Genomic DNA, 26,573 nt, shown 5'->3' on the forward strand with positions numbered 1-26,573 from the left:
TGTGATAAACTGCATCCAGTTTGCTGAGTAGAGTATTGGAAGCTATTTTGTAGATGACATCGCCGAAGTCGAGGATCGGTAGGATAGTCAGTTTTACTAGGGTAAGTTTGGCGGCGTGAGTGAAGGAGGCTTTGTTGCGGAATAGAAAGCCGATTCTTGATTTGATTTTGGATTGGAGATGTTTGATATGAGTCTGGAAGGAGAGTTTGCAGTCTAGCCAGACACCTAGGTACTTATAGATGTCCACATATTCTAGGTCGGAACCGTCCAGGGTGGTGATGCTAGTCGGGCGTGCGGGTGCAGGCAGCGAACGGTTGAAAAGCATGCATTTGGTTTTACTAGCGTTTAAGAGCAGTTGGAGGCCACGGAAGGAGTGTTGTATGGCATTGAAGCTCGTTTGGAGGTTAGATAGCACAGTGTCCAAGGAAGGGCCGGAAGTATATAGAATGGTGTCGTCTGCGTAGAGGTGGATCAGGGAATCGCCCGCAGCAAGAGCAACATCATTGATGTATACAGAGAAAAGAGTCGGCCCGAGAATTGAACCCTGTGGTACCCCCATAGAGACTGCCAGAGGACCGGACAACATGCCCTCCGATTTGACACACTGAACTCTGTCTGCAAAGTAGTTGGTGAACCAGGCAAGGCAGTCATTAGAAAAACCGAGGCTACTGAGTCTGCCGATAAGAATATGGTGATTGACAGAGTCGAAAGCCTTGGCCAGGTCGATGAAGACGGCTGCACAGTAATGTCTTTTATCGATGGCAGTTATGATATCGTTTAGTACCTTGAGCGTGGCTGAGGTGCACCCGTGACCGGCTCGGAAACCGGATTGCACAGCGGAGAAGGTACGGTGGGATTCGAGATGGTCAGTGATCTGTTTGTTGACTTGGCTTTCGAAGACCTTAGATAGGCAGGGCAGGATGGATATAGGTCTGTAACAGTTTGGGTCCAGGGTGTCTCCCCCTTTGAAGAGGGGGATGACCGCGGCAGCTTTCCAATCCTTGGGGATCTCAGATGATACGAAGGAGAGGTTGAACAGGCTGGTAATAGGGGGTGCGACAATGGCGGCGGACAGTTTCAGAAATAGGGGGTCCAGATTGTCAAGCCCAGCTGATTTGTATGGGTCCAGGTTTTCCAGCTCTTTCAGAACATCTGCTATCTGGATTTGGGTAAAGGAGAAGCTGGGGAGGCTTGGGCGAGTAGCAGCGGGGGGGGCGGGGCTGTTGGCCAAGGTTGGAGTCGCCAGGAGGAAGGCATGGCCAGCCATTGAGAAATGCTTGTTGAAGTCTTCGATTATCACGGATTTATCGGTGGTGACCGTGTTACCTAGCCTCAGTGCAGTGGGCAGCTGGGAGGAGGTGCTCTTGTTCTCCATGGACTTTACAGTATCCCAGAACTTTTTGGAGTTAGAGCTACAGGATGCAAATTTCTGCTTGAAAAAGCTGGCCTTTGCTTTCCTGACTGACTGCGTGTATTGGTTCCTGACTTCCCTGAACAGTTGCATATCGCGGGGGCTCTTCGATGCTATTGCAGTTCGCCACAGGATGTTTTTGTTCTGGTCGAGGGCAGTCAGGTCTGGAGTGAACCAAGGGCTATATCTGTTCTTGGTTCTGCATTTTTTGAACGGAGCATGCTTGTCTAATATGGTGAGGAAGTAACATTTAAAGAATGACCAGGCATCCTCAACTGACGGGATGAGGTCAATATCCTTCCAGGGTACCCGGGCCAGGTCGATTAGAAAGGCCTGCTCGCAGAAGTGTTTTAGGGAGCGTTTGACAGTGATGAGGGGTGGTCGTTTGACCGCGGACCCATGGCGGATACAGGCAATGAGGCAGTGATCGCTGAGATCTTGATTGAAGACAGCAGAGGTGTATTTGGAGGGCAAGTTGGTCAGGATAATGTCTATTAGGGTGCCCATGTTTACGGATTTAGGGTTGTACCTGGTGGGTTCCTTGATGATTTGTGTGAGATTGAGGGCATCAAGCTTGGATTGTAGGACTGCCGGGGTGTTAAGCATATCCCAGTTTAGGTCACCTAACAGAACAAACTCTGAAGCTAGATGGGGAGCGATCAATTCACAGATGGTGTCCAGGGCACAGCTGGGAGCTGAGGGGGGTCGGTAGCAGGCGGCAACAGTGAGAGACTTATTTCTGGAGAGATTAATTTTTAAAATTAGAAGTTCGAACTGTTTGGGCATAGACCTGGAAAGTATGACAGAACTTTGCAGGCTATCTCTGCAGTAGATTGCAACTCCTCCCCCTTTGGCAGTTCTATCTTGACGGAAAGTGTTATAGTTGGGTATGGAAATCTCAGAATTTTTGGTGGCCTTCCTAAGCCAGGATTCGGACACGGCAAGGACATCAGGGTTGGCAGAGTGTGCTAAAGCGGTGAGTAAGGCAAACTTAGGGAGGAGGCTTCTGATGTTGACATGCATGAGGCCAAGGCTTTTTCGATCACAGAAGTCAACAAATGAGGGTGTCTGGGCACATGCAGGGCCTGGGTTTACCTCCACATCACCCGAGGAACAGAGGAGTAGTAGGATGAGGGTGCGGCTAAAGGCTATCAAAACTGGTCGCCTAGAGCGTTGGGGACAAAGAATAAAAGGAGCAGATTTATGGGCGTGGTAGAATAGATTCTGGGCATAATGTGCAGACAGGGGTATGGTGGGGCGCGGGTACAGCGGAGGCAAGCCCAGGCACTGGGTGATGATAAGAGAGGTTGTATCTCTGGACATGCTGGTCTCAATGGGTGAGGTCACCGCATGTGTGGGGGGTGGGACAAAGGAGGTATCAGAGGTACGGAGAGTGGAACTACAGGGTCCATTGCAAACCAAAACAATGATAATGATAACTAGCCTGAACAACAGTATGCAAGGCATATTGATATTTGAGAGAGACATACAATAAGGCATAAAGTGAATGCAGGTCTTGATTGGGAGAGCTAGCTAAAACAACAGGTAAGATAACAGCAGCAATAACAGGGTGCTAGTCTAACACAGCAACAACAGGTAAAAATGGCGACGACTAGGCAGAGAGGGTCGGATTAACTACACACAGATCCTGAGTTAAAGCACAGAGCCGACAGATAAAACACAAATAAACAGAATGGAGTACCGTGAATTAATGGACAGTCAAGCATGCATCAGCTATGTAGCCAAGTGATCATAGTGTCCAGGGGGCAGCCGTAGATGGAGCAGGGAGACCTCCACTAAGCTAGCACGCAGCGTTTAAAGTTAGTAGCCCGGGGGGTGGTCTGCTCAGACGGAGGGGGTCTGCTCAGACGTGGTCGTGTCGACAGAGAATCCAAGCCGGATGGCGAAAGAGAGGTTGTGAATTGTAGAATTGTGTTTGCTAACTGGTGCTAGCTTCGTGGCAGTGGCGCTAGCTGCGCTAGCTGCAAGCTAGCTGTGAGGATCAGAAGTAGTGGCTCAGGGATTACGGCAGAAATCCGGCGTTGTTGTCGAGAGACAGTCCGATGCTGGTAAATTGGTGAGTAATATCCAGGCTAATAACAGGGCTGGTGTCTGTGCAGAAGGTAAAAGCTACTAGCAGCGGCAAAAAAATGGCTAAATTAGCTTGTAGCTGATTTAGACCAGTTGTGATGGATTGGCAGGGCTCTGTGTCGGCAAAAAAGGTCCAGTCCAATTGGCAAAAGAGGTATTGTAGCCCAAGAATTCGCTGGTAGACCTCTTCGGCTAGCCGGCAGATGGGCCTAGCTCGAGGCTAGCTCAAGGCTAACTGGTGCTTGCTTCGGGACAGAGGTGTTAGCCAGTAGTAGCCACTCGGTTGCAGCTAGCTAGCTGTGATGATACGGTGTAATTGTCCAGAGCTTGCGTCAGGAATCCGGTGATGTGGTAGAGAAAAAGCAGTCCTATATGCTCTGGGTTGATATCGCGCTTGCAGACTGGCAGGTATTGGCCCGGTATTGAAGCTGGCTGTGTCCGAGTTGAGGGTGAAGACCGCAGCAGTGGCTAACTGACTACTAGCTAGAAGCTAGTTATCTGGCTAGCTTCTGATTGGGGTTACGGTTCTAAAGTATAAAAAATAGCAGGTCCGTACCACATTGGGTGAGGCGGAATGTAGGAATGTATATTCAGTTCCTAGATGGAAAGTGAAATTAAAATATTTACGAAATGTATACGAAAAATACGAAGACTATTTACACGGGACAGGACAAGACAACACACGTCCGACTGCTACGCCATCTTGGATTCAGATAAACTGAGTCCAGCCACTCTCAGCAGGGATAACAATTTTTATTTAACTAGGCAAGTCAGTTAAGAACAAATTCTTATTTACGATGACGGCCTACCCTGGGCCAAACCCTAACCCGGACGATGCTGGGCCAATTGTGCACCGCCCTATGAGACTCCACTGCGCCACTCGAGGGCCCCATATAATAGTGATGATGACTCTATGACTCAGACCTCCCCAAGTCCCCCTGGATGAGACAGACTCAGACCTCCCCAAGTCCCCCTAGATGAGACAGACCCAGACCTCCCCAAGCCCCCCTGGATGAGACAGACTCAGACCTCCCCAAGTCCCCCTGGATGAGACAGACCCAGACCTCCCCAGGTCCCCCTGGATGAGACAGACCCAGACCTCCCCAAGTCCCCCTGGATGAGACAGACCCAGACCTTCTCAAGTCCCCCTAGATGAGACAGACCCACACCTCCCCAAGTCCCCCTAGATGAGACAGACCCACACCTCCCCAAGTCCCCCTGGATGAGACAGACCCAGACCTCCCCAAGTCCCCCTAGATGAGACAGACCCAGACCTCCCCAAGTCCCCCTGGATGAGACAGACCCAGACCTTCTCAAGTCCCCCTAGATGAGACAGACCCAGACCTCCCCAAGTCCCCCTGGATGAGACAGACCCAGACCTCCCCAAGTCCCCCTGGATGAGACAGACCCAGACCTCCCCAAGTCCCCCTAGATGAGACAGACCCAGACCTCCCCAAGTCCCCCTGGATGAGACAGACCCAGACCTTCTCAAGTCCCCCTAGATGAGACAGACCCAGACCTTCTCAAGTCCCCCTAGATGAGACAGACCCAGACCTCCCCAAGTCCCCCTGGATGAGACAGACCCAGACCTTCTCAAGTCCCCCTAGATGAGACAGACCCAGACCTCCCCAAGTCCCCCTGGATGAGACAGACCCAGACCTTCTCAAGTCCCCCTAGATGAGACAGACCCACACCTCCCCAAGTCCCCCTAGATGAGACAGACCCACACCTCCCCAAGTCCCCCTAGATGAGACAGACCCACACCTCCCCAAGCCCCCCTAGATGAGACAGACCCACACCTCCCCAGGTCCCCCTGGATGAGACAGACCCAGACCTCCCCAAGTCCCCCTAGATGAGACAGACTCAGACCTCCTCAAGCTCGCCTGGATGAGACAGACCCAGACCTCCCCAAGTCCCCCTGGATGAGAAAGACTCAGACCTCCCAAAGTCCCCCTGGATGAGACAGACCCAGACCTCCCCAAGCCCACCTGGGTGAGACAGACTCAGACCTCCTCAAGCTCGCCTGGATGAGACAGACCCAGACCTCCCCAAGTCCCCCTAGATGAGACAGACTCAGACCTCCCCAAGCCCCCCTGGATGAGACAGACCCAGACCTTCCCAAGTCCCCCTAGATGAGACAGACTCAGACCTCCCAAAGTCCCCCTGGATGAGACAGATCCATACGTCCCCAAGCCCCTCTGGATGAGACAGACCCAGACCTCCCCAAAGCCCCCTGGATGAGACAGACCCAGACCTCCCCAAGCCCCCCTGGATGAGACTGACTCAGACCTCCCCAAGTCACCCTGGATGAGACTGACTCAGACCTCCCCAAGTCACTCTGGATGACAGACCCAGACCTCCCCAAGTCCCCCTGGATGAGACAGACCCAGACCTCCCCAAGTCCCCCTGGATGAGACAGACCCAGACACATACACCAGTGCCTCTAGCTTTTTTGGATCCCTAAGCGAGATTTTGTCCCCACACCTTTTAAAATAATTTCATGCAATCCTACTCATTTTGGGGTGAGAGAAACTGCAGCAGTTTTAAAGCTAATTTCCTGCTATTCACATTTTGCCATGACTTATGCCATGTTCATATGCTATCTGAGTGAGAGTGACTAACTAAATCAATATGGGGCCCCTGGAGGTCAGGGTCCCAGGGCACATTCCCTGCATGCCCGGTTGGTCAATTGGTGCTGATTAGGCCTAGGCCTACTACAAGGTGTATAGCTAGACTAGCTTACCTAGCAATCTAAAGAAGAAATCTGACATGGGATAACTGAGTGACTGACATAACAAGAGAAAACGTGCTGATGCGCTACCAAATGTCGAAATGGCACATTGTGCATTCTACTATTTTAACTCTCAACAGTAAGTTGAGACCCCGACGGAGTTCCTAAAAATGGGGGCCCCGACCCAAAAAAAACGCCCGAGCACATATTGAGGCCAGATGTTTAAGATACATAACTGAGAAACAAGATCCATTTATTAACCAGACAGAAAAGTCCTGTTTTTCTTATAGAATAGAACAATGGAATAATAAAAACGTAACTTATTGACACGTGATACGTCTATGCCTACAAAGAGAGAAGTGCAGATGTTGGTAGGCCGAACATAGATATGTAGTCTATATCTATGTAGCAAACTGACTTCCTAGCGTAATAATAATTGCATTTCAGGTTTGGTTTATTTTTAGCCAGAACCGAAAGTTCCTCCAAGACTCCGTCAAGTTTTTCTTCGCCGTGGCTTTGCCTGCTGTCCTGACTCTGACTTTCCCTCTCCTCCCTCTGCCTCTCGCTCTCTCACTCTCTGCTGGAGGGAGGGGGGGACAGAAGTTAGCTACCCTCTGCTCCGTTTTTGTTCTGGAACCGGAGCGGAACAGAGAAGGGCGTGAGGCGGTGTTCGGTATGGCGGGAGGCTCAAGCGGCGTCTCATTTCTCGGGGTTCTGCTGCTCGCTGCGATTCTGGTGCAGACCGTGGCCGTTACTGTCACCGTGCTATACTTCACTAACGTCCTCAACACGGTAAGAACCGGGTGAAAAATAAGGGTGGCAAAAATACACTTACTATATAAGGTCGCTTGATGGAGCTTGGATTTGGCACTTTTGTGACTATTCCATTGGCTCCATTGTTTCGGGCAAACTAAATTATGTATGTTGAAAGTATTTGAAATGTATTTGATCCAGGCTTGATACGTGTTGTTTACCATGTGTTTATGAGATGTTATGCTGTGCATGCCAATTCGCACACAGTCGGAGAAAGTAGTTATGTTCCAATAAATCTTTTGCATGAAAACTTGTTGCTCTGCAAATGATTTCCCTGACTTGTTTGTTGATTGTAATAAACATTGCCTACGTGTGCAGAGAACGCTCAGTGCATTCTGTAAGATAAGGAGTGTTTGTGTTGTAGTGATGTGCCCTGGGAATAAGGAAGTTCTGTGCAGAGAACTGCAAAGGTTAGTGTTGTCTGGAATCCTTGGGATGTCCCTAGCCTAAACCCTAACCTTAACCCCTACATTACCCCTTAACTTACTCTAACCCTAACCATTTTAAAGTTAAACTTCAATGGGGTAACATTAGTTAGGACATCCCAAGGATCCCGGAGAGCAAAAGATTGACTGCAAGAAAACTTTGTTGATATGCCAATTATCCAATTGTATTGTTTTCTTATTGTTTAACCTTGTTTTAGCAGGGAACATTAAGTGTATTCTAAGTGCATTGTCCAAGTGGTGTTGAAATTGTAAATGTTTGACTTTTGTTAGGCTCTTTGTGTTCTCTCATGCAGCTGTGTAACCTGGATTCTTTCCATAATGATTGAGCAACAATGCTGACTCTCCCTCTCGGCTTCCCTATACTCCCCCTCTCTCCCATTCTCCTCTTTCTCCTCTCTCTCTCTCTCTCTCTCTCTCTCTCTCTCTCTCTCTCTCTCTCTCTCTCTCTCTCTCTCTGTCTGTCTGTCTGTCTGTCTGTCTGTCTGTCTGTCTGTCTGTCTGTCTGTCTGTCTGTCTGTCTGTCTGTCTGTCTGTCTGTCTGTCTGTCTGTCTGTCTGTCTGTCTGTCTGTCTGTCTGTCTGTCTGTTCCTCTCTCTCTCTGTCTGTCGGTCTGTCTGTCAGTGATTACGATCAGTGGTTATGGCTGTTAATCATTACCAACCTGTATACAACAGGAAACTGAAGCCTAAAAAACAGCAACAGAGAAATGTTATGAAGACGTATTCAGACAGACACTCCATTTGAACATGGCAGTATTAGTTTGATTACAGTGTAACTTGAGGAAGTGAAGTAAACAACTGTTTATGATGCAGTGTTCTCAACTCTGGTCCCCCAAGAATCCCTAACAATGTTAGCCTACACCCTAACAACGTTAGCCTACACCCTAACAACGTTAGCCTACACTCTCTGTTGTTCAGATGAACAACAGAGTGTGTAGTATTTCATTTAATGTGTGTGTTGTTCAGATGAAGGAGGTGTGTAGTATTTAATTTAAAGTGTCTGTTGTTCAGATGAAGGAGGTGTGTAGTATTTAATTTAAATGTGTGTGTTGTTCAGATGAAGGAGATGTTTGCAAGGAGCAGTGTGTCGTGTCTGACACGGGCCGACCTCAGAGGGGGATACATACGCTCCTCCACCGAGGGGAGAGGAGACCCCTGCTGGCAGGTCACACAGCAACTACACATCCTCATAGAGAAGGTAACACACACCCTCATAGAGAAGGTAACACACACCCTCATAGAGAAGGTAACACACATCCTCATAGAGAAGGTAACACACACCCTCATAGAGAAGGTAACACACACCCTCATAGAGAAGGTAACACACACCCTCATAGAGAAGGTAACACACACCCTCATAGAGAAGGTAACACACACCCTCATAGAGAAGGTAACACACACCCTCATAGAGAAGGTAACACACACCCTCATAGAGAAGGTAACACACACCCTCATAGAGAAGGTAACACACACCCTCATAGAGTAGATATCCGCCTCGCAGGGGTCCCAGGTCTTCTGATAGGACGGAGGGGCTCCCTATATCATTTACCATTATCCACAGATCTAGGATAAGATTACTCACCCTTAATCCTAACCTTAACCATTAGGGGGGAAACGCAAAACTGACCAAAGATCAGCAACTTCACTCGCCTCAGAAGAGTTTCAGACATACAATGGGGTCTTTGTAGTGCAGTCTGGGATTGGATCTACTGTGGTTTTATCAGCACTGGAATGTACTCACCTGGCCAGAGACACACGCAGACACACATACACTCACACACACTTTTTTCAAGAAGGTTTTGGCTTTTATTTGAAATATGTTAAATAAATTGTCTTTCTCTTCTTTCTCTCCCTGTCTGTCTGTCTGTCTGTCTGTCTGTCTGTCTGTCTGTCTGTCTGTCTGTCTGTCTGTCTGTCTGTCTGTCTGTCTGTCTGTCTGTCTGTCTGTCTGTCTCTCTCTCTCTCCCCCGTCTCTCTCTATCTGTCTCTCTCTCTCTTCAGTCTTTGTCTCAGCGATATCAGAGGGAGATCTCCTCAGCAGTTAGAGGTGAGATAATGACCTGTCTGACCTATAGAACCAGGGCAAAACGGCACCCTGTTCCCTGTCGGACTGGGATTTGAATTAGTAAAGCTAACATAGTAATAAGTAAGCAAGCCTTGTCCAGAACGGCTCATAGGGCAGGAGTGAGGAGCCTATCCCCAGTTTCTGTAGCGTGAGGAGGCTTGATGTACAATTTCCAGCTATGGACAGGACGCTAGTAAACCACTACATATAAGTAACCTTTAATGGGAATGTCCATTTTACAAGTTCTATGTTGTTATCACTGACTGATGTTTGACTAGGACAACTAATTGATGTTCTAGCTCTCTCTCGGTCAGATGAGGTGTCCAGGGTGTTGCCCTCACTGATGATGGAGGACCGGGCTTCTTCTCGCCCCAAAGTCGCCGCCCACGTCACTGGCAGCTTGGCTCCCAAAGCAGAGAGGGAGGGAGGAGGTGAGACCTGTTTCAATTTTCACCCTTCATACTCTGCAACTACAACGGAGACACTGTGTGTGTGTGTGTGTGTGTGCACACGCGCGCCCTGTGAAGCCTGGTGTTAAGAGTTTGATGAATGCAGGTTAGACTCTGGGGCCATGTGTCTCACACCTGTGTGTGCTGTGTTCTTCAGGTGTGTGTGTACACTTCATAGAGAGGAGAGCTTCAAAGTGATTACATATCACTACAGTAACTAGTAATACAGACAGCAAGCAGTATGTGTCCCATGTGAGCTTTTAACCCAGTGGTAGATCTGGTAGAATGCACCAGCCCGGGACAGACTGACAGCTCGGGGTGAAGTGTTCCATTTATAGCCCAGGCCTAGTCTGTAGACATACAGTATTTTATTGTTTTGCCATTTATGGCATCTTATAGCACACTTTCAATAATATATATTGAGGGGATTGAGGCCATTTACACTTAGTGGACAAAACATTAAGAACATCTACTCTTTCCATGCCCAGGTGAATCCAGGTGAAAGCTATGGTCCCTTATTGATGTAATTTGTTAAATCCACTTCAATCGGTGTAGATGAAGGGGAGGAGACAGGTTAAAGAAGGATTTTTAAGCCATGAGATAATTGAGACATGGATTGTGTATGTGGGCCATTCAGAGGGTGAATGGGCAAGACAAAAGATTTAAATGTCTTTGAATAGGGTATGTTAGTAGGTGCCATGCGCTTTGGTTTGAATGTGTCAAGAACTGCAACGCTGCTGTGTTTTTCACCATCAACAGTTTCCCGTGTGTATCAAGAATGGTCCACCACCCAAAGGACATCCAGCCAACTTGACATTGGAGCATTGGAGTCAACATGGGCCAGCATCCCTGTAGAACGCTTTCGACACCTTGTAGAGTCCATAGGCCGACGAATTGAGGCTGTTCTGAGGGCAAAAGGGCGTTGCACAATATTGTGTCGCAATATTAGCGAGATGTTCCTAATGTTCCGTATACTCAGTGTCCGTAGACTGTTCTATTCTCAACCAATTCTATTGTATTCTGTCTTAAGACCTAGCTCTGTCTAACTCCTGACCCTTGACCCTGCCTACTACTGCCTTTCTCCTTCCTGTCTGGCCACAGGTTCTCCGGGGCGGCGTGTGCAGGGGCAGAAGATCTCGTGGTGGGAGGGGCATAAAGGGCTGGCATTCCTTCAGGAAGTCAGATTGGTTGACGGGGAGCTGGTGGTACCTCTCCCAGGACTCTATTATATCTATGCCCAGACCTACTTCAGACACACCCACCCCGAGGGAGAGGAGGGGGAAGAAGAGGAGGAAGAGGAGAGGGAGCAGAGGGGGAGACCCATGCTGCAGTATGTCTATAAGAAAGTGAGTTCACGGTGCCACGGTCGTGTTCAACATTTGTCCTATAAGAACGTTTGTTTTTAACATTTTGGATAGCTACAGTTGAAGTCGGAAGTTTACATACACCTTAGCCAAATACATTTAAACTCATTTTTTCACAATTCCTGACATTTAATCCAAGTAAAAATTCCCTGTCTTAGGTCAGTTACGATCACCACTTTATTTTAAGAATGTGAAATGTCAGAATAATAGTAGACAGAATTATTTCAGCTTTTATTTCTTTCATCACATTCCTAGTGGCTCAGAAGTTTACATACACTCAATTAGTATTTGGTAGCATTGCCTTTAAATTGTTTAACTTGGGTCAAACATTTCGGGTAGCCTTCCACAAGCTTCCCACAATAAGTTGGGTGAATTTTGTCCCATTCCTCCTGACAGAGCTGGTGTAACTGAGTCAGGTTTGTAGGCCTCCTTGCTCGCACACGCTTTTTCAGTTCTGCCCACAAATGTTCTATAGGATTGATTTCAGGGCTTTGTGATGGCCACTCCAATACCTTGACTTTGTTGTCCTTAATGCATTTTGACACAACTTTGGAAGTATGCTTGGGGTCATTGTCTATTTGGAAGACCCATTTGCGACCAAGCTTTAACTTCCTGACTGATGTCTTGAGATGTTGCTTCAATATATCCACATAATTTTCCTCCCTCATGATGCCACCTATTTTGTGAAGTGCACCAGTCCCTCCTGCAGCAAAGCACCCCCACAACATGATGCTGCCACCCTCGTGCTTCACGGTTGGGATGATGTTCTTCGGCTTGCAAGCCTCCCCCTTTTTCCTCCAAACATAACGATGGTCATTATGGCCAAAAAGTTATATTTTAGTTTCATCAGACCAGAGGACATTTCTCCAAAAAGTACAATCTTTGTCCCCATGTGCAGTTGCAAACCGTAGTCTGGCTTTTTTATGGCGGTTTTGGAGCAGTGGCTTCTTCCTTGCTGAGCGGTCTTTCAGGTTATGTCGATATAGGACTCGTTTTACTGTGGATATAGATACTTTTGTACCTGTTTCCTCCAGCATCTTCACAAGGTCCTTTGCTGTTGTTCTGGGATTGATTTGCACTTTTTGCACCAAAGTACGTTCATCTCTAGGAGACAGAACGGTGTCTCCTTCCTGAGCGGTATGACGGCTGCGTGGTCTAATGGTGTTTATACTTGCGTACTATTGTTTGTACAGATGAATGTGGTACCTTCAGGCGTTTGGAAATTGCTCCCAAGGATGAACCAGACTTGTGGAGGTCTACAATTTTTTTCCTGAGGTCTTGGCTGATTTCTTTTGATTTTCCCATGATGTCAAGCAAAGAGGCACCGAGTTTCAAGGTAGGCCTTGAAATACATCCACAGGTACACCTCCAATTGACTCAAATTATGTCAATTAGCCTATCAGAAGCTTCTAAAGCCATTTCATAATTTTCTGGAATTTTCCAAGCTGTTTAAAGGCAGTCAACTTAGTGTATGTAAACTTCTGACCCACTGGAATTGTGATTAAGTGAAATAATCTATCTGTAAACAATAGTTGGAAAAATTACTTGTGTCATGCACAAAGTAGATGTCCTAACCAACTTGCCAAAACTATAGTTTGTTATCAAGAAATTTGTGGAGTGGTTGTAAAATTAGTTTTAATGACTCCAACCTAAGTTTATGTAAACTTCACACTTCAACTGTATGTGATATCGTGAGAGTTTATGGAAGGTAGTTGTAGTGATGGTGCTGTCTCCTCCACCAGGTTTCCTCCTACCCGGTACCCATCCTGCTGATGAAGACAAGCAGGACCTCCTGCTGGTCCCGGGACTCCCAGTTCTCTCTGCACTCCGCTCACCAGGGGGGGCTGTTCCCATTGGCTGCCGGAGATCACCTCCTCGTCACCGTTAGCAATGCCTCCGCCATCGCCATGGATGAGAGGAGCAGCTTCTTCGGGGCTTTCCTGGTCAGCTAGAGGTCAGGGGATCGTCTGTATGGTGACTCAGAGGGCTGGAACCTGGGATACACACTGTTTGGGAGCCATGTATGTGTACTGACAGACAAATCATTTGAGAGCTGTGTGTGTGTGTGTTGTACAAAGCTTTAAGCTCTGTGACTGTGCTGGACATGTGAGCGGAGCTTGTGTGGTTATTCAATCATTTCCCACCCTGGTGCCTAGGATCCAGTCTTCGCTCATGGCTTATCCAATGAGCTGTGTCCAAGGCCAGTAGGCCTGTGTTGATTGGATGAAAAGCAGCTGAGTGGCGTGAGGTAGGGGTTCAACGTCTGCTTTATAACTTCATTGGACAAATGACCAATAATCAACCAATGAAAAGTGAAGGGATGATTGTGAATAAGTCTTAATACTCTTTTCATCCGTCCTAAAAGGATGAGTCTCCTTCTCCTGTTTGTATGAACTCAGAGATGATTTTAATGTAAATATGAACGTGGGTGTTTTGGTGTTGTGGTTCTGTGTTATAACTGTATGGACATTGAATGTTGTTTGATTGTAGCCTGTCATATTTTTAACACAACCCCAAGCTCTCACCTGAGTAACACTGCCTGCGACCACACATTCAATATAGCACTTTTTCACTTTGTTTCACAGTATAGATGTTTCAGGCCATGACCCAGGAAGCCTACTGTAGCCCAGACCCACTGTGGGAACCAGTTAGGACATGGGTAATACTCACTTTACTAAAAGATTTACTGATTCTCCCGACAGATGATGGACTGATATATCCATAGTTACAGACAAGCAGAGGTCTGGACAGGGTTGCCAGTTAACCCGCCTCGCTGGAGGGGGGGGTTGAATAATTTTACCGTTCATTCATGACTCCTGTAGATCCAGATATGTGTGTGGCCGTGGAAGCGACGTTACCATGGAGACACACTAAATAGGTTGTTGATGTTAATCACTCGTGCTCGAGTCCAACTGCTCTCATGTTCATGTAGAAAACATGTCTGTAAATGTGCACAATAAAGACACCAAAGAAACAAATATAGGCTACCATTGCTTGTGGTCATGTATAGCAGTAAGCATTCAGTGCCAATCTATCACAACAAAACAGACTTGAGTCAAGGCGTCTTATGTGTGGACATTATATCAAGCATCTCACGCCCCCTACTGGTGGGTAGATATTACTGACTACTAGTGGTCATACTAAATAAAGACTGCAGGTGAGCTGACCACAGGACAAAGAGGGTGGAGGTAGGTATGCATTGTGCATGGTAAGTCATGTGAAGCAATTTGTGTAATGTGAATTGTGATTATTTCATTGGACTTTAAATACTCTGATATTTAATTTTGCTTTGGTGTAAGTGTCAAAAAAACAACACAACTTAGGTTTTGATTTTCTTTTTTGTGGAAATATGTTCCATGTATATTACAGGTTTTTAATGCCCGAGGGAAACAAAACGACAGCTGGAGACAGCAGAAACTAGCACTAAAAGGACAGCGACATCATTTAGACAGAGAACCGCCCACACGGGATTTGATAGGCTGACAGTTGGAGTGGGTGTGGCCCACCGCTACCTAGGTTAGGTGACATCCAATAAATACTGCAAATGTTTGTTAATGTAACTTATAAAATATATCATAAAACATCCTCTTAAATGGAATTTAATAAGTTCTGTGTACAAAAACAAAAGTTCATAAATTACAGTCAGTCTACTGATGTCGGTCTGTGGCTGAGTCCTGCCAACAGGCCTAGGGCCTGTCAAATGGCACCCTACCCCCATCTAGTGTACTGAGGCCCTGGCCAAAATAAGTGCACTATCTCCGGTACCACCCCCCTCTGACACACAGCACAACGAGCCCATCGCCGGCCAACACGTCATGCCCTACACATCACCGATAGTACAAAACAAAACTTCTAACCCTCGCAAAATAAAAATCTCTGAACATACAGTAACGATATCCCTCTTCCATCCATCTCATCAGTACGTAAGACCAAAAGCACGTTCCAGGCCCTGTATGGAGAGTGTATATGTGTCTCTGAGTAACACTCCCTCTACCGCCTGTCACAGTAGCTGCCTTATTCTCAACCCCGCCCCTCCAGGTCCATCTGCACAGCCCATTGGTCAATAATGTCCAAGGAGGGCAGGTCTTCAACAGTCAAACCTCATGTCTAGCGAATCATCATACCCCCTGTCCTCATGTCCTGCCCCCACCCCGGACAGGAAGGACACCCCCGTCGCTCCTGTTGCCGTGGTGATGAGCTGGTTGCCGTGTGGGGTGTTGCTGGTTGCCGGGCTACGCAGGGCTGCAGCGGTGATGGAGGTGAGGTTGATGCCGAGCGTGAGCCGCGTCTGTTCTAGAGCCTTCTCTGGAACCGCAAACGCCTCCAGCTTCTTCTCCCCGTTCGCCATGTAGGAGTTCTGGCAGCCGCGGCAGATACAGTCCAGACATGCCTTGGAGGAATATTCATATTATTTACAATCAGTGAACTACAAATAGGGGAACACTGATTTCAGACCAAGCCATAGTAAATCTTTAGTAACTCACCTTGCGGTTGGAGTAGCAGGGGCAGCGCTGCCCCCTGCAGGTGAGAACAGAGGGGTTCTGAGTGGCTCTTCCACACTTACAGCCCTTCTTCTCCACCGGCTTCTTGTACAGGGGCTTGGAGGGGCTGGGTGGGTGGGAGAGAGGGTGAGCATGGCCGTGGGGGGGCAGGCGGTCACGGGGCTGGGCGCGGGGCTTGGGGACCCCCTGCCTGGCCTTGGTGTAGGCCTTCTTAGGGCCCCCGTGGTGCTCCAGACTCTTCTTCAGTCCCTTGGATGACACCAGCATTGTCTTACCCACCTTGGGAGGCCCTCCATTCGGCACAGGTGCCAGGTGAGGCGGGGTGATGGCGGAAGGGAGTTTGGGCTCCCGTTTGACAGTGGAGGTTGGGTTTGGGAGGTGAAGGGGGTTGGTGGCGCCCAGGGGTGGGCCTCTGAGGATGGTGGCGATGGGGAGGGGCTGCACCTTCTCACTGTCGCTCTCAGAGCGTGAACGCTTGCGGTGGCAGTGAGGGGGTAGGCGGGGGAGGGCAGGGGTGGGCTGGGGTGGAGGCAGGGGAAGTCTAGGGATGTTCTCTGGGGGGAGGGAGGGGGTGAGGCAAGGGGAGTCAGGGGTAGGAGGGCAATAAGATCCGTTGTGGGGGGGTACAGAGGGATTGTCTGGCTGGGGGTCAGGCAGTTCAGGGTTGGGTTCTGGCTCCAAGGTCCTAAGAACCTCCTCCACGCTCAACAACAGACCTCCGCCATGTTTATTAAGCTCCTCCCCAAATGTGCTAATGTTACAAAGTCCCACCTCCCCACTACCTAGCACGTCAACACACACAGGTAGCTCCTCCCCCAAGCTCTCCTGCTTCAGAACACCTCCACCTGTAGCTAAGGTAATAGGTGGTGGCAAGTCCTGATTGGCCAGGCCGTTACAGTCGTGAAGCCCGTTAACCCCGCCCACAGGGATAAGCCCCTCCTCCTTGCTCTCCTCTGCAGGCAGAGCCTCAGTAGGTCTGAGGTCAGAAACTGAGGGGGCTGTCGGCGGAGACTGGCTCGCCAAATCCATAGTGTCCTCCCCTTCCTGCTCGCTTTCGGCCAATGACAGGCCCTCGTTAAGAATGGCGAGGAGGTCGGGCGAATCACTGGCTGCGCTAGCAATGTGCGGGGCGAGAGGTGATTGGGCGATGTAGAGGCAGAGCTTCCTGTAGCAGTGGACCAATAAGGAGAGCTGTCTGTTCTCCTGGAAGCGGGAGTAGTCTTTACACCAGGAACAGGACGGCTTGAGCAGCATCCTCTGGCCCTTACAGCCACGACACACATAGTGCTGGCACTGGGAGTTAGTGGGCGCTATGGGGTCCTGCAGCAGGTTACCTGGAGAAGAGAATAATTTTTTGTCATTTATGCTAAGACAAACATTTATTTATCCTTTATTCAACTGGGTGAGAACAGTTGAGATATAAATCACTCCAATGGCAGCATTACAATTGTCCATATAACATAACACAATAAACCATAAACAGGAACCATAATCATCATTAATAACGAGTTGGTGATATGAAGCTTAGCAGTGGACTGATGATAATGAGTACTGAGGAGGTGGGCTATATATAAAAGTGATTCATTCAATTGCTCTTCCGCTCTGAATATTCAACTGTAATGAAGTGAGCACAACACCAAAGCAACAGCATGTCAATTAAGTCAACGACATTGGTTTTGAATAAACCCCTTTGTCATATAAATAGTATAACATGTTCCAGGTAGAAAGTGAAGAGGGTTCATATTCTGTTAAAAGCATATTAAAACCGTTTATAAAGCTGTAATATTCAAAGAGGCGGGTCAACACTGATTGCCTCTGCAAGGCTTGATGACCGCTGTGCTTTGAGAGCAGCTTCCTTAGCAACGGTGGTCGTTATGGATGGCAGCTGAGAGAGGGGGCTCACGCTGCAGATGGAGGGAGTTCCATTTAGAAACAACAACGCCTTAGATACACGTTACCATGTTGGATGCGTACTCTACCCGTCACACACACACTAAAGCGGCTGCAGTTCCGACTTCAGTCATGTTTAGTGGGCCAGTAACCGAAAGGTTGCTGGATCGAATCCCAGAGCTGACAAGGTAAAAATCTGTCGTTCTGCCCCTGAACAAGGGAGTTAACCCACTGTTCCCCGGTAGGCCGTCATTGCAAATAAGAATTTGTTCTTAACTGACTTGCCTAGTTAAATAAAGGTTACATAAAAATAAAATGAAACACGTGCTTACAAGCCCTTAACCAACAATGCAGTTAAGAAAACACTTACAAAATAAACAAACAAAAAAGTTACAAAATAACAATGAGGCTATATACAGGGGGTACCGGTACCGAGTCAATGTGCGGGGGTAGAGGTTAGTCGAGGTAATTTGTACATGTAGGTAACGTTAGGTGACTATGCATAGATAATAACCAGCGAGTAAAAACATTTACATTTAACATTTAAGTCATTTAGCAGACGCTCTTATCCAGAGCGACTTACAAATTGGTGCATTCACCTTATGATATCCAGTGGAACAACCACTTTACAATAGTGCATCTAACTCTTTTAAGGGGGGGGGGGGGGGTTTAGAAGGATTACTTTATCCTATCCTAGGTATTCCTTAAAGAGGTGGGGTTTCAGGTGTCTCCGGAAGGTTTTTTTATTTTATTTATTTTACCGTTATTTTACCAGGTAAGTTGACTGAGAACACGTTCTCATTTGCAGCAACGACCTGGGGAATAGTTACAGGGGAGAGGAGGGGGATGAATGAGCCAATTGTAAACTGGGGATTATTAGGTGACCGTGATGGTTAAGGGCCAGATTGGGAATTTAGCCAGGACACTGGGGTTAACACCCCTACTCTTACGATAAGTGCCATGGGATCTTTAATGACCTCAGAGAGTCAGGACACCCGTTTAACGTCCCATCCGAAAGACAGCACCCTACACAGAGCAGTGTCCCCAATCACTGCCCTGGGGCATTGGGATCTTTGTTTAGACCAGAGGAAAGAGTGCCTCCTACTGGCCCTCCAACACCACTTCCAGCAGCACCTGGTCTCCCATCCAGGGACTGACCAGGCCCAACCCTGCTTAGCTTCAGAAGCAAGCCAGCAGTGGTATGCAAGGTGGTGATTGACTCCGCTGACCTGGCGTCGTGAGGGAGTTTGTTCCACCATTGGGGTGCCAGAGCAGCGAACAGTTTTGACTGGGCTGAGCGGGAACTGTACTTCCTCAGAGGTAGGGAGGCGAGCAGGCCAGAGGTGGATGAACGCAGTGCCCTTGTTTGGGTGTAGGGCCTGATCAGAGCCTGAAGGTACGGAGGTGCCGTTCCCCTCACAGCTCCGTAGGCAAGCACCATGGTCTTGTAGCGGATGCGAGCTTCAACTGGAAGCGTCACCCCATCAACTGGAAGCGTCACCCCATCAAAAACGTCACCCCATTGAATGAACCTCGTGTATACCCCCCCCCCCAAAAAAGGACTAACACACCAGTAGTATTCTTCACTGAGCTAGTGCGGCTGCCCGGTTTCCTTCCTTTCCAGGAAGGGGCTCGAAATGCATTTTTAAAGACTGCGCACGCACCGTCTCACAACACAAACATGCCCCCCACTGACAGAGTCACGAGGGCACCGGACAGAACAAAGGACGTTGAATGAATAAATAAAATAAATAAATAAACATCTGACAAACACTCGCTTCTGTTCTGGCTGTGCAAATACAGGTAGCTGTCCGACAGTGATTTAGTTACATATGGGGTGGAGCAGGGAGGTTAGCTACCTAGCTATGAAGAATGGGGAAATGTAGCTAACCCGTGTAGTAGCTAGCTACTAGTTTGATTTTATTCAAGCAATTCGGTCAAATTAGCCAGTCTAAGACTGGATCAGTGTGAAGCTATGGAATACATTGAAATGGATCGTAGGTAGACGTGCAGTAGCTAGCCTAGTCAGTTTAAGTAGACATCCACGCCATCGGCTAACTAGTTTCCCCGACATCCAATGGGAATGGGGGTGTGTCACAATGACTGGTGTTCCATGGCGGGGATACAGCTAGGCTAGTTAGGTATAGTAGCTATATGGATATATACAGGGGAACCGAGCCCCTTAAAATAATAATACTACAGATGCACTTACCACACACGAGGCAGGACAGCGACTGGCGAAAGAAGGGCAGCTGCTTGTAGAGCTCCGCCAGGGCCCGGGGGTCGCGAGGGTCGCACTGCAGCACCGAACGACACGCGGACACGTACAGAGTGGTGGCATTCACCGGGTTCATCTCAACAGCCAGGGGACGGAAACATCCAGTCCGAGAAAAAAAACTAACGAGCAAACACACACGCACAGGTCCTCCGGCGAAAAAACTGTGGCTCCCGTTTAAATGGAGAAGGGGCTCACAACTCCCTTCTCGTCCGTTCTATTATTGCCTAAAGGAGGATAGGAGGGCATGGATGGGTGATGTAGCTACGGATGGTGCTAACCTATCTTAGCTTTATCGCCAAAATAGTGCTGGTAAGATAGTCTATGCACCAAATAGGTAAATGTGTGATACAGCTAGAAGGTAAGTTAGCTGCAAATCAGTTAAACACACAGGTATGAAGTCTGTTCGTGGTAACATGGGTAGAGCATTACTGTATTCATAATCACAACCAATTCATCTTTAGCGTTTTCCTCTTTTCCACGGCACGAAATATGCCCAAATGATCATCATGGCATAAAAATAAACCTCTTAATCCCATTAAGTGCATACATACAAAATAAATCTCGAGCAAATGAATTTATCAAAGCCCGTTCACTTGTCTTTCACACAATCCGTGGTGCGAGCAGCACTCGCTGGTCGAGTTATAATTCAACAACAATACAGTCACTGGTGTGGTGGCGCTCTTTCTCCAACTCCGGCCTCCAATTATCCACTGTTAGGCACCTTCGTACCAAATTCAAACAGAGCTGCTTTGCTAACCTTAATAGTAAAATCTTATTCGTTTATTCTCCCGCATTCCTTCCTTATTCGCATCTTCCTCAGATTTTTAGTTAAAGTTGGCTCCTCGACTTCTGGCCTGCATATTCGTGGCACGTAGGCAGTGATAGTCAGCAAGCAGCACGCTCAGATTCTGTTGTTGTCCGCGGTTCATGGCGGCTACGCTGCGACAACAAAACAGGCCGCCTTGGCTCCCGCTAGCGCACGGAGTTAAAGCCAGTTAGCGCAGGATAACTAACAAGAGGGGGTAAACTGGAAGAGGTAGTGGAGAATGGAAAGAGAGTATGGAAATCTTTGTTGAAGAAGTAAAATAAGCGCCCGTCAGAGCACCGGAGTATATTTACGCCGGCCGTGCGAGCTTGCACCGGCGACACCAGGATATCAAGAACAAAAATAGGCCGCTTTTCCTCTTTTTGGAATTAGTCCTTCGTTTTTACCTCCTCCGATTGAGTATGAGCAAAAAAGCAATCGGTGAGACGTCGTTATCTGTTAGCGTTCGAAGAAGAATAACACATGTGTATTATTGGAGTAAGATTGTAACAGTTGTGTGTTTGTATAGCCTGCTGCTATCGCCAGGCGCGGAGGTTATTCTCCCCTCCCTTTTCCTCCCCGCAGTCAATCAAACAGAGGGGCGCTGTTTCTCACATCTCGCGAGAATAAAATTCTTCTTCGTGTGGTTTTCCGGCAGCCTAGACACTTTCTTCACAGAGTTTCTAAACCCAGAAGCGCAGCATCGCGAGATTTCCGGGAACGCTTGCGAAACAGACCAAACAGGACCAGGCTGGGGTTTGGGGTTCGAGAAGTCAATGAGAAAAGTTACAAATTCTTCCTTAGTTGTTCATTTTCTCGAAATCTAAAAGCGCAACCTAGATTCGAGCCAATGTTTTAAGTAGTTGAATTTCGTATTACTCCAACCTCGTTAAAGTGACAAACTGACAAGTTTTCATTTTCGTCAAAAACAACTTTATATTGAAGGAGTGCCTTTGATTTGACGGCCTGCACACGCGCAGTTTGGCGCGAGAGACCATTAAACCAGATGACGTGTTTCTACGCATGAGCTTAGCTAGCCAACATCACCATAACATCGCCTACAAGCAGTGTTGGCCTAGCTTCATACTATACTGTCTTTGCTTTCTTCTTCTCCTCTGGTATTATGGCGGTCCGCAAACAAACGTTAAAGGCGCATGCCACCACCTACTGTACGGGTCGTGAATGAGAATAAACCCACCATATACCATGCAAAAAACAAAAAAACATCCCCACTCCTTCCGCCATACTCCAAATCACATCCCTACACAGGCTCAGGGCCTGTGAGGACGGAACATTAGTGGACAGGATTCCTTGTAATGCCTCTCCCTGAGTCCCCAAAAACTTTCAGCTGCAATCACAACAATTGTATTTATTTATTTAACCTTTATTTAACCAGGTAGGCCAGTTGAAAACAAATTCTCATTTACAACTGCGACCTGGCCAAGATAAAGCAAAGCAGTGCGACAAAAACAACACAGAGTTACACATGGGATAAACAATCGTACAGAAAATAACACACTAGAAAAATCTGTATACAGTGTGTGCAAATGAAAGATGGAGGTAAGGCAATAAATAGGCTAATAGTGGCGAAGTAATTACAATTTAGCAATTTACATTGAAGTGATATATGTGCGGATGAGGATGTGTAAGTAGAAATACTGGTGTGCAAAAGAGCAGAAAAACAAAAACAAATATGGGGATGAGGTAGGTAGTTGGATGGGCTATTTACAGACGGGCTGTGTATCGTTAAGATGTGTATCGTTAAGCTGCTCTGACAGCTGACTCTTAAAGTTAGTGAGGGAGATATAAGTCTCCAACTTTAGTGATTTTTGCAATTCGTTCCAGTCATTGGCAGAAGAGAACTGGAAGGAAAGGCGGCCAAAGGAGGTGTTGGCTTTGGGGATAACCAGTGAAATATACCTGCTGGAGCGCGTGCTACGGGTGGGTGTTGCTATGGTGACCAGTGAGCTGAGATAAGGCAGAGCTTTACCTAGCAAAGACTTATAGATGACCTGGAGCCAGTGGGTTTGGCGACGAATATATAGCGGACCAGCCAACGAGATCATACAGGTCGCAGTGGTGGGTAGTATAAGGGGCTTGGGTGACAAAACGGATGGCACTGTGATATATTGCATCCAATTTGCTGAGTAGAGTGTTGGAGGCTATTTTATAAATGACATCGCCAAAGTCAAGGATCGGTAGGATAGTCAGTTTTACGAGGGTATGTTTGGCAGCATGAGTGAAGGAGGCTTTGTTGCGAAATAGGAAGCTGATTCTATATTTAACTTTGGATTGGAGACGATGCCTATTTTCTCAGATGTCCTCTTTGTTTGCGCTGTGCAGTTTATAACCAATGCAATAAACGATACAAAGTCCACCTCTTTAACATGCAACATGTCAAGATCCTGTTGGCGAGTAACATTTACTAGTTCCTCTAATCCAACTACCATGGTTTCTTCAACATTACTCCCTTCTTCCACTCTTCTTAACGCCTCCTAATAGGAGACACGCTGGACAGCCCTTACTCTTGTCACCTTGGTGTCCTTCATCCTAACAGGGCACTTCATGGTTTCGGGCACATGCTCGCCACCACAATTGCAGAATTTCACCTCAACTGGCATATGATACTCCTCGGGTCTACATACAATTGACTCATACAGTGGGGATTTTTTATCAAGTCAATCTTGGTGGGGCAAACTCCCCAAAATTATTTTGGATGAATGTGTCACACCAGCCTTCGCTTTGGCTCCCCCTCCTGTCCAGCTCAGGTGTTTGATGTAGCCGGCCTTCTAGCTGCTGCCGAACCTGCTGCTGGCAACTGCCCTTCACTCATCAACCCCGGACTTGTCTCGTCATCATTACACTCACCTGGTTCCAATCCCTACTCTATCACTGTATATATACTCCGTCTGTCCTTTGTCTTTGTCGGTCATTGTAAATGTTGCTTGTTGTCCTGAGAGGAATCTCTCCTACTATTGCTTGAGTACTTTATTATTTAGCACTTTGGGTTTTGTCCTTTTAATATTATAGTGCTTTATTAATAAACTCAGTAGTTCTAAACCTGTGACTACTGCCTACGCCTTTCTACACTTGTGACAGCATGCCTGCAAAACAACTACACAACAATAAACAATATATTAATTGCACTATAGCTGCAACAAGCGGTGCCCACAAACTGTTAGGGCCTACATAAAGCTGTCCCAACAGCAGAGCTTTCTTTTCAGCACCATGGAGTGAATCCTTACCACCGCTACACCTGGCTATCAGTGGAGCCTTGTCTGGCAGCGAAATAGTTAATTAAGCCTCATTTACTGCCTTTAAAAAAAGGCAGTAAATGGTGGAGTCACCTAGAAATCTCCTTGTTTTTGAAAGAAAATCTATTTTTTTGTCCATTAAAATAACATCAAATTGATCAGAAATACAGTGTAGACATTGTTAATGTTGTCAATTACAAAAGAAACGGCAGATTTTTTATGGAATATCTACATAGGCGTACAGAGGCCCATTATCAGCAACCATCATTCCTGTGTTCCAATGGCACGTTGTGTTAGCTAATCCAAGTTTATCATTTTTAAAGGCTAATTGATCATTAGAAAACCCTTTTGCAATTATGTTAGCACAGCTGAAAACTGTTGTTCTGATTAAAGAAGCAATCAAGCTGGCCTTCTTTAGACTAGTTGAGTATCCGGAGCATCAGCATTTGTGGGTTCAATTACAGTCTAAAAATGGCCAGAAACAAAGACTTTCTTCTGAAACTCGTCAGTCTATTCTTGTTCTGAGAAATGAAGGCTATTCCATGGGAGAAATTGCCAAGAAACTGAAGATCTCGTACAACGCTGTGTACTAGTCCCTTCACAGAACAGCGCAAACTGGCGCTAACCAGAATAGAAAGAGGAGTGGGTGGCCCCGGTGCACAACTGAGCAAGAGGACAAGTACATTAGTGTCTAGCTTGAGAAACAGACGTCTCACAAGTCCTCAGCTGGCAGCTTAATTAAATAGTACCTGCAAAACACCAGTCTCAACGTCAACAGTGAAGAGGCGACTCTGGGATGCTGGCCTTTGTGGGTCTGTGTAATCTGTGGGAAATATGTGTCTCTAATATGGTCACACATTTGGCAGGAGATTAGGAAGTGCAGCTCAGTTTCCATCTACTTTTGTGGGCAGTGTGCACATAGCCTGTCTTCTCTTGAGAGCCAGGTCTGCCTACGGTGGCCTCTCTCAATAGCAAGGCTATTCTCTCTCTCTCTCTTTCTCTCTAACACTTTTACACAGGGATTGAACGCTTCTCCACCCTGGCCTGAATGCTGCATGTGAACCTCATCCATTCTACTGGCACTTTCATGAATCCTCTCCTTATGTCATTGCCTTCTCTCCTACGGATCAGTGGCTGTTAACAAATGGATATTGTAGGCAAATTCAGTAGGAAAAAACGATCCTTTAGGTTCCACATAGTGGAAATAGTGGAATCAGATTGACTAACACACACAGGAAGGAACTGTTATTTCTGCACAGATGTTGGAAATTTGCTAAATAGCATCTCAAATTAAGTGAGATTGTTAGATGCTAAAAAATCATGTGTGTGTCTGTGTGTGTTTGATTGTAAAGGGGCTTTCCTCTGTCACTGTCTGTGTGTGTTTCTGTGCCTGTGTGTGTTTGGAGTAGTATATGGAGCTATTATTATAATGTTAAGTCCTATGAATAACCCAGGGGTCAGCCTAATATGGACCTCTGTGTGATTATTAATTGGAGTGGGCATGAGCTGAGACTGGAAGGGATGAGTAACAGAGATTCCCCTCTCTATACATCCACCCATATCTCTCTCCAAAATGATTCTCAGCCCTGCCTAACAACCTAATAAGAACTCCCTAAACATATTTGACGCAAATATGATAGGCATATCCAACTATGAAATCAAATATTTTGGTATACTGTCTGTAAATAGATCGTGACCGTCTATCTTTAATTGTGTGGATTTTTTTGCGAGCTGGACAGTCAAGAAACTGTATAAATGTAGGTCCATTATCATTTAAACAGTTTAAATTTGGTTTTAGTCAGAATAAAGAATATTGAGTTTGTCGCTCCCCCCCCCCGCCCACAAAACATTAAAAAAAATATATATATACAGTACCAGTCAAAAGTTTGGACACATCTACTCATTCCAGGGATTTTCTTTATTTTCTACCTTGTAGAAAAATAGTGAAGACCTCAAAACGATGAAATAACACATATGGAATCATGTAGTAACCAAAAAAGTGTTACATTTGAGATTCTTCAATGTAGCCACCCTTTGCCTTGATGACAACTTTGCACACTCTTGGCATTTTCTCAACCAATTTCATGAGGTAGTCACCTGGAATGCCTTTCAATTAACAGCCTTGTAATTTCTTTCCTTCTTAATGTGTTTGAGCCAATTAGTTGTGTTGTGACAAGGTAGGGGTGGTATACAGAAGAAAGCACTATTTGGTAAAATACGAAGTCCAAATTATGGCAAGAACAGCTCAAATAAGCAAAGAGAAACGACAGTCCATCATTACTTTCAGTCAATCCAAAAAGTTCAAGAACTTTGAAAGTTTCTTCAAGTACAGTTCCAAAAACCATCAAGCGCTATGATGAAACTGGCTCTCATGAGGACCGCCACAGGAAAGGAAGACCCAGAGTTACCTCTGCTGCAGAGAATACGTTCATTAGAGTTAACTGCACCTCAGATTGCAGCCCAAATAAATGCTTC

At 46.9% G+C, this 26,573-nt stretch overlaps 2 protein-coding genes across 5 annotated transcripts; one reads left to right on the plus strand and one right to left on the minus strand.

The window, feature by feature from the left end:
• The first annotated feature begins 6,554 nt into the window (after positions 1–6,554).
• Positions 6,555–14,347, plus strand: tnfsf10 (TNF superfamily member 10). Of its 4 annotated transcripts, none has more exons than XR_011666394.1 (6): positions 6,555–7,025; positions 8,549–8,689; positions 9,493–9,538; positions 9,856–9,987; positions 10,765–11,351; positions 13,112–14,347. XR_011666394.1 is itself a non-coding variant. In XM_071328162.1 (6 exons), exons 1-6 carry the CDS (start codon positions 6,909–6,911, stop codon positions 13,319–13,321), a joined length of 891 nt encoding a protein of 296 aa, XP_071184263.1. In that variant the 5' UTR covers positions 6,612–6,908; the 3' UTR covers positions 13,322–14,347. The 4 variants fall into 4 exon arrangements, 2 of the variants coding, with proteins under 2 accessions (XP_071184263.1, XP_071184264.1); XR_011666395.1 differs by having other exon boundaries at positions 6,587–7,025; positions 9,871–9,987; XM_071328162.1 differs by having other exon boundaries at positions 6,612–7,025; positions 11,107–11,351.
• A 346-nt stretch (positions 14,348–14,693) lies between these two features.
• LOC139531580 (E3 ubiquitin-protein ligase MSL2-like) lies at positions 14,694–21,437 on the minus strand. Its single transcript, XM_071328161.1, has 4 exons — positions 20,797–21,437; positions 19,974–20,263; positions 15,854–17,205; positions 14,694–15,759 (listed from the first exon to the last, which is right to left on the minus strand). Exons 2-4 carry the CDS (start codon positions 20,113–20,115, stop codon positions 15,457–15,459), a joined length of 1,797 nt encoding a protein of 598 aa, XP_071184262.1. The 5' UTR covers positions 20,116–20,263; positions 20,797–21,437; the 3' UTR covers positions 14,694–15,456.
• Positions 21,438–26,573: the final 5,136 nt, after the last annotated feature.

This window comes from Salvelinus alpinus, chromosome 10 (genome assembly GCF_045679555.1).
Source record: "Salvelinus alpinus chromosome 10, SLU_Salpinus.1, whole genome shotgun sequence".
Taxonomy (NCBI): domain Eukaryota; kingdom Metazoa; phylum Chordata; class Actinopteri; order Salmoniformes; family Salmonidae; genus Salvelinus; species Salvelinus alpinus.

What these genes read in the sequence shown, in the direction of transcription:
- tnfsf10 (XM_071328162.1), top strand. Translation starts at nt 6,909, where the DNA reads ATGGCGGGAGGCTCAAGCGGCGTCTCATTTCTCGGGGTTCTGCTGCTC. An exon ending in TACACATCCTCATAGAGAAG is followed by an intron (nt 8,690 to 9,492) that starts GTAACACACACC and finishes CTCTCTCTTCAG; the next exon opens with TCTTTGTCTCAGCGATATCA. An exon ending in AGCAGAGAGGGAGGGAGGAG is followed by an intron (nt 9,988 to 11,106) that starts GTGAGACCTGTT and finishes GTCTGGCCACAG; the next exon opens with GTTCTCCGGGGCGGCGTGTG.
- LOC139531580 (XM_071328161.1), bottom strand. Translation starts at nt 20,115, where the DNA reads ATGAACCCGGTGAATGCCACCACTCTGTACGTGTCCGCGTGTCGTTCG. An exon ending in GCTGTCCTGCCTCGTGTGTG is followed by an intron (nt 17,206 to 19,973) that starts GTAAGTGCATCT and finishes TCTCTTCTCCAG; the next exon opens with GTAACCTGCTGCAGGACCCC. An exon ending in CCTGCTACTCCAACCGCAAG is followed by an intron (nt 15,760 to 15,853) that starts GTGAGTTACTAA and finishes TATTCCTCCAAG; the next exon opens with GCATGTCTGGACTGTATCTG.